Source organism: Elephantulus edwardii, unplaced genomic scaffold (genome assembly GCF_000299155.1).
Source record: "Elephantulus edwardii isolate Elephantulus edwardi_28Jun2011 unplaced genomic scaffold, EleEdw1.0 scaffold00619, whole genome shotgun sequence".
Classification (NCBI taxonomy): domain Eukaryota; kingdom Metazoa; phylum Chordata; class Mammalia; order Macroscelidea; family Macroscelididae; genus Elephantulus; species Elephantulus edwardii.
Genome location: NW_006400369.1, coordinates 54547 through 62746, shown reverse-complemented (window position 1 = coordinate 62746; position 8200 = coordinate 54547). Strand labels below are relative to the sequence as shown.

At 35.1% G+C, this 8200-nt stretch overlaps 1 protein-coding gene across 1 annotated transcript in view; it reads right to left on the bottom strand.

The window, feature by feature from the left end:
- Positions 1 to 3766: 3766 nt before the first annotated feature.
- The window catches only part of LOC102860519 (zinc finger protein 382-like), an 8770-nt gene continuing 4336 nt past the window's right edge, over positions 3767 to 8200 (bottom strand). The window contains 1 exon segment of the mRNA XM_006903386.1: positions 3767 to 5187. Coding sequence (XP_006903448.1) covers positions 3767 to 5187 — 1421 coding nt within the window.

The window sequence follows — 8200 nt, the reverse complement described above, 5'->3', positions numbered from 1 at the left end:
AAATCTTTCATGATTTCTTTTAAGATGTTTGGTAAAAATAAATTGCTGAAACACTTCTTTGAATATATACAAATTCAGATGGGAATCAGTTTCCACAGTATCACTGAATCTTGGGTCTGATCTAAACCTCTTTAAGTGTGCTGGATCTTTCCCAGTCTAAACTCATGTTTGGAGGCTTGAGTCCCTTTCACGTCCTAACTGTATTCACCCCACCTTCAAATTCATCTGCACTTCACTGGAGATTTAATCTATCACAATTTAAATGAGAGGAGCTTGGAGAGGAACTACACTTGGTCATAAGAGTATAAATAGAAAGGTATTAGATCTAAGCCAACAAAATGCTTAAAGGAAAACATGAGATGTATTGGAACAAGACCAAACTATCAATCATAATTTTTTTTTAAATACAGGCTAAGTAGTTAATAGGTACCTCATTCACTGTCTGAGACAGCATACATAGCATACATTTTTCTCATTTATTCAGAAATCATTTAGTGGTAAGCTCTCTTTAGCGGTTACTTGTTAAGAAAATATCTTCTTACCTCAGATAACAACACATAATCAGAAGGATTCAAAGTAGATAGTAAATAAAATATTGAACCTGTTTTACTTTGGTAATTGATACTAAAAACATTGAGCATTTTACATTGTTGTTGTAAGGTGCCATCCGAGTTGACTCCGACTCACAGCACGTTTAAACTGTTGAATGAAAAATTAATTTGTTCATTAAATGTTCATTCAAATCACAATAGAAAGTTTTAAAAAAATTTTTTGTCCAAGAACCATATATACCTATTCCAAATTCCCTATAAATTCCACTTAGAAACACAGACAAAGTATGAATATCATTCATAATCTGAGGACTGCTTTCATTCCATCTTCAACCCCAAGTCCCAGCCATGAGGACTGGATCTTCTAAGAGAGGGCAATTAGCTGGATGAGAATTACAAATATAAGCCTAGTTTGTCTTTTGTGTTATGGGTGAATTGATTTGGGAAGCAAGTTAAAGCAAGGCAGGCAAGGCCTGTGTGTGTTTGTATACAGGATACTGGACACGTAAATCAGAGGTCAAACAGTCTCTTTTTTGTAGGGATAAATCAAGAGTTTCTGCTGATGATGGAGCTGGAGAACATACTTAGAGTTTTATAATTTACATTTTAAAAAATTACAAACAGAAAACTTCTTTGTTTTAGGATTTTTCTACACATGTATACATTTTTGTGTCCATAAACAGAGAGGATATAGAACAATTTCAACATTTCAAAGAATTCCTTTATGTATCCTTTTATAATCAATCATCCCTCCTCCAACTTTAACCCCTGGTAATCATAAATTTGTTCTATTTTTATATTTTTTTTCAGAATGTCATAAAAATGCTATGATACCACAGATTATTTATTGAGACTAGATTCTTTAATATAATTCATTTGAAATTCATTCAAGTTGTTGCATGTATCAGTAGCTCATTATTTTTATTTTTTAGTACTATTCCATTGTGTGGCTATTTATCCACTTAACATTTGAACTGTTTCCATGTTTTTGTAAGTATAAACAATGATACCATCAATAATCATGCATAGCTTTTGTGTGAAAGTAACTTTTCATTTCTCTAAGATAAATACTTGATATTGCTGAGTCATTTCTAACTTTTTAAGAAACTGTCAAACTGTTTTCCAGTGAGGCCATAACATTCTTCATTCCCATTAGCAATGCATTATAGTTCCAGTCACTCTATGTGCTTGCTAGCTATAGACCTGGTACTGCCATATATCTAAAATTCTAAAAAAACACCCCAGAATAGGAATTTATGGAAACTCACAAGAGAAAACTATCCCACATGAATTAGAAAATAGATTTATAGCCTCTGCCTTCCTACTGTTTTATGTTACTTGTGAGGCAGGGAATAGCAAGTATGATTTTATTGCAATTTCAGAAACTGAAAGGAAATTCTAGAATTACCTAGCAGGAGAGCTTCAGGTTTGAGGGTAGATTACACACAATCTGATAGTGTGGAGACTTGCTTATTCACATACACACATTATAAGAAAACACATCTGGAGATGTAGAAAGCATGTTTTATAATTGCTTCACATTTAAGAGTGAAAAACTCCAACATGATCTTTAAGATACATAAATGTTTGGTTTTGACTCTTGGATTAAGGACAGTAGGATATATGGGATGCTGTCTGAATCTTGGACTGGATGTCCAGCATGGTTCCTCACATGACTGTCAACTGATGCTGGCTGATGACTGGGAGCTCAGTTGGGATACCAGCCAGGGTGCCTACATATGAAGTCTCGCATCACAGTCTCAATATAATTGTATTTTTCAGAGCAGATGGCTTTCCTAGGTCATGGTATTGAGTTGTCTCTGCTTCCTTTTTAATCTTTCTTTGGTATGAATCCCTTTGTGCTGTATAAGAGTGAACTATGCCTTATAGGTATTTCCATATTCATTATTTTTCTATGACCTATATGTTGTTCGAGCAGTTGTTAAAGGATATCTCCCTAATAAGGGATACTGTGAGATTTTTCTCTAGTTAGAATTTTGCAATATTGAACAAGGCAGATACTGGTTATCTCTTTCTAGAACATAAATTTTTATTTCAAATAAGGCATTAATTATGACTAAATTAAATCCTACTTTTATTATACTTATCTTGGGCTGTGACTAAAAAAAGCCTTTCTGCGAGTTTTATGTGTTTGCTGGTTTGAAACACCATAGTGAAAATGTTCACAATTGTTTTCCAATCAAAGTAAGCGATGCTGTGAAGGTTCTGAGTTATTTGGTAGTAGTAAAAACTGAATGAGCATACGTATGTCCTAAGACCTAGCAATTCCACTACTGGGTAGATAAACAAGAAAAATGCACATATATGCATACCCAAAGACAATTCATGTTCACAGAAGCATTATTTATTATGACTCTAAGCTGTAAACAATGAAAAACCTCCATCAACAGTAGAACAGGTAAATGTGATATAATTATACAATGGAATTCCATACTGTCTGAAAAGAAATTAAGTTCTGCCATATGAAATATTGATAAGTCTTAGAGAACACAGATAAATAGAATATCCATATATGAAAAAAGTAATATGATTATTTTCTAACATATGTTATATAATCTATTTTGAATCATAACAACCCTATGTGCCAGCCTAGAAATGTTCCACAGGATCTCCTAGGCTGTCATTTTTATAAAGCAAATCACTTGCTCTTTCTCTTGGAGTGGCTGAGTGGTTTCAAACCACCAGCTTTTTGTCTAGGAGCTGAATGCTTTATGTGTTGCCAGGGCTCCTTCTATAGAATGTATTTTCTAATTTGTACAGTCTTATAATATGTAAAAACTAATTTATAATGTTAGAGCTATGGTTCACTTCAAAAAGGTAACAAATGGTTTTTATTCCATACTGCAATGAAAAATATGATTCACATCTCCATGGACCAGCACAGTCAGTCATCTGTTAACTACTGGTTCACAAAAAATACCTGCACTGAAACATGCAATTTAAAATATTTGACAATGAAACTTACACTTGCTTTATCTGATAACAAAAACTGTGACATGTCATTTTCAATGATTTTTATAATTTGTATAGTAATATTTATTGATCATTAGAGAACTAAACTCATTTTTTCACACAAGCAGTAAATAAACACATGGTACACAGTACTTTAAATTGCAGAGAATTCATTATTAGCCTTAAAAATATATGGTACAGAGTTGACTATGACTTTAAAAATTTTTGTTAAAATAGTCACATCACTTGTATTTCAGTTTCTTCTCGTGAGTTTTCTGATGGACTGTGAGGTTTGACTTACAACTAAAGAATTTTCCACATGCCTTACATTCATATGGTTTCTCTCCTGTGTGAGTTTTCTGATGGCGAATTAGATTTGACTTCCTACTAAAAGCTTTCCCACACTGAAGGCATCCATTGGATTTCTCCCCTGTATGTATTCGATGATGAACAGTGAGGATTGCCTTCTGGCGGAAAGATTTCCCACATTCATTGCAAATATAGGGTTTTTCCCCTGTATGAATTCTCTGATGGAGAGTCAGTGTTGTCTTTTGACAGAAAGATTTCCCACATTCGGTACATATATAGGGCTTCTCTCCTGTATGAGTTCTCTGATGCACAGTAAGGGTTGTCTTCTGGATAAATGCCTTCCCACACTCATTACACTGATATGGTTTCTCTCCTGTGTGAGTTCTCTGATGATCAATAAGGTATGACTTCTTTCTAAAGGCACTCCCACACTGAGTACATTCATAAGCTTTCTCCCCTGTATGTGTTTTGTTATGTCTAGTAAGTGTCGCTTTCTGGCGGAAGGACTTCCCACAATCAGTACAAAAATAAGGTTTCCCTTCTATATGCGTCTTCTCATGAAGTGTGAGAGCTGTCTTCTGACGGAAGGCCTTCCCACACTGACTACAAACATAAGGTTTCTCACCTGTGTGAATTCTTTGATGATCAATGAGATATGACTTCCTCTTAAAGCTGTTCCCACAGTAAGGACAATGAAAGGGTTTCTCTGTTTGAGATCTCTCGTGCATTATGAAAACAGTCTTCTTGCAGAAGAATTTTCCAGATTTACCATATGCATAGGGCTTCTTTTCCATAAGAGTTTGTGGATGGACACTGGCATTTAATTTCTGGATAAAAGGTATATCATCTTTATCATGTTCATGAGATCTTCCACCTCGGTGAACTGTAGTGTCTGTAAAAAGCATTCCTTTTATAAAGAAGGGCTTTTCACACTCATTATGTTCAAACAGTTTCTCTGGAGCTTGGACTTTCTGATGCTGAATAAGCTCCTGTTTGTAACCAAGACCCCTCTCTGTTTGTTTATGGAGATCCACTACAGAATGAACTTTCTCATGCTTTGCACTGAGGAAAGATTTCTCCCATCTACTACTCTCACCAAACTTCTCTCTTACAGGGTTAATACTTCTAATGACAAAATCAGAAATATTTTTCAAAGCTTTTCCTTCTGTTTTAGAGTTACATAGTGTTGTTGTTTTCGCAGTAATTTGGTTTTTACCTAGGCTAACTGCTTTCCCATTAATGTTACTTCTTTCTTTGATTCGTTTTCTGTGGTTGATGAATATACCTGATTTGGGATGCTTGTCTTGGTATTTTCTGAACATCATTAAAACATCTCCACTTTCCTCATTTTCTTCTAGAAAAGAATACAGTTCACAACACTGAGAATTTCTATGCATTTACTGAGGGCTTGATTCAGATACAAACAACTTATATGGGACTATTGTGTTCTACATAAAAACCAATATAAATTCCTTTTAGATAGGAAGATGGGACAAAATATACATGTAAACTCAGCTGCACTGTTAAAATATGGATAAATTGACCCATGCAAAAACCATCATGTGTTTGACAAATTATTTAAGGTACACTGAAAAGATGTAATAAACACAAAGATAAGGGAACATGAGACAAAAGATGAATTCTTACAGAGAAACTAAGATTCATATAGTACTAAACAGAGAGCAGTATGACAAAGAAAATGGTTCAAATGGCAATAAGTGCCTAGACATTTATTACCTAATGCCTATATAACTGCCATAAAATGCTTCTACTAATTTTTCATTTCCATTTATTAGCTTATCTATGACAAATAAACTTTCTCTAAAGCTCAGTCCTAGTAAGAATAGAAAATAAATAAGAGAGCAAAGTATATTTACAACACAAGTAATAACCATACATCTTAATTGCTGCTACCAAGAAATAGACTGCCTTCCTGAGAATCTTATGGACATGTTAGAATCCAATTTCTCCAAAAGTGTTCACTTATTTTTTTCTATTAGTATTATCAGATGGTTTGAAATCAGAAGAAAATTATGGCCTGGACTATCAATTTCCAACAACTTATTTTTATGTTATTTTTATGTACTATGCAGGAGTGGCATCCACTTCCTAAACAACATGTCTCTGGAAACTTTATCAACTTTGATAAGTGATGATGGTTATGGAAGGGCTTCAGGCCTTTTTGCATAGGGTCACTATGAGTCGTGTTTGACTCAACAACAACATAGTCTTTAAAGCAGGAGAAGGATGGGAAGTCACCTCCCATTTAATTAACTGCCTCTGAAAACCCACCAGAGGGTCAGCTATGGGTTGGTTCTGACTCGTGTGCAGTATACAACAACAACAGTTTTTAATATGGGCTACATCTCAGTTTCAGGAGAACAAAAATCTTCACCACTGGAACAACAGGCAACATCATGATAGATGGAGAAAAGACTGGTGTTATCAATGATTTTGTTTTACTTGAATCCACAATCAACACCCATAGTAGTAGCAGTCAAGAAATGAAAAGATGTTTAAAAAATATAAAAAGATGTGTTACATTAGGAAAATCTGCTATCAAGAATCTCTCCAAAGTACTAAAGATCAACAATATCAGTTTAAAGACTAAGGTGCTCTTAACTCAAGCCACAGTGTTTACATTTGCTTCCTATGCATCTGAAAGTTAGACAATGAGTAAGGATAACAGAAAAAGAATTGTTGAATTGTCCTGGCAAAGAATACTGGATATTCCAAAGGACTAACAAATCTGAAGCAAGGATGATGAAACTTCATCTCACATACTTGGGCATATTATCAGGAGGGTCTGTCTTTGGAAAAAGATTATCATGCTGGGAAAAGTAGAAGGTCAACAAAAGAAAGGAAAACTCATCAACATAGTGACTCTAACAATGGGATTGAGCATAGCAGAGATAGTAGAATGGCTCAGGATAGAAAAAGATTCAGATCTACTATTCATAAAGTTACTATGAGTGATGGTGAACTTTATGGCACCTAAGAACAACATATAAAATTTAACAAGGTATAAATAAAAGCAGATTGCTGGAAATTTTACATACTCTCTGAAAAATGCCTACGCATCTGTCAGTTTGTTTTACTATGGTGAGCTGTGTGTTGTTGTGATGCTCAATGCTATGCCATTGGTGTTTCAAATATCCACAAGGACATCCACGGTGGACAAGTTTCAATGAAACTTCCAGACTAAGATAGACTAGGAAGTAGGACTGGCCATCCGCTTCTGAAATAACAGGCCCTCAAAAACTCTATGAATGCTAGTAGAATACTGTCTGATACTGTATTGGAAAATGAGCCCTTCAGGTTGGGAGGCCAAACAGGACTGGTGAAGAGCTGCCTCCTCAAAGCAGAATCTACCTTCAGTTTTACGAAGTTCACTATGAGTCACAGACAACTGAGGGGGTCACTAACAACAACAAAAAATGTAAAATGCTCGGTTTTATAATACTGATTTATAGATTCAAATTTATACTTTTGTCCATCAACAAATGAATGAACAGAAAAACTATGACATTCACACAATGGAATACTACACAGGATTGAAAAATAATGAACTAGGAAAACATTACACAACATGGGTGAGCCTGGAACACATATGTTGAGTGAAATATCTCAGTCATAAAAGGACAAATACTGCATAACACTGCTGTTATAAACTAGGACTAACATGGGGAGTTGAGAGGAGAACAGGAAAAGAGTGGCTAGATAATGAATACTGCATTGGAACAAATGAGAGGAAGAATGGCCCGGAAGGAATATATGATTACATATTAACAACAATCTGGAATAAGAGGTGCATCGCAAAGTAGATTGGAAGAGGGAAAAGGGAGGAAAAGGGAATAAAATGTGCAACAATGAAAGAATTTTTTTAAGCTTTATTTTTTTTAATAATTTTAATGAGCATTTACAGAGATTTTGGATTTCCATTCATTCATTGCTGCACTTCTCTCCCTGCCAAGCTCTCCCCCCCTCCCCCAGTTCGTTCCTCTCCCTCAAAAGCAAAAGAAACACTCCCTCCCTGGTACACAATCCCCCCCGCACCCCTCCCGCCGCCCCAAGTACATTCCACTATGCAACTTTAATTGTGGACTCTTGTGATAACCATAGTACACTATCATACATCGCTTTTAAATTATTCAGTCCCTCATCTGTTTCAGTGTAGTATACACAATTTATCCAGTTTTTCTTAGTCTTACCCCAACCCTGATATCAGTCCCATTTTACAACAGTGGCACCATGCATCATTTGTCTTTTTGCGACTGAGATATTTCACTCAGCATAATGTCCTCCAGGATCACCCATTTTGAATAATATTGCATAAGTTCCTTGTTTTTCAATGCAGCATAGTATTC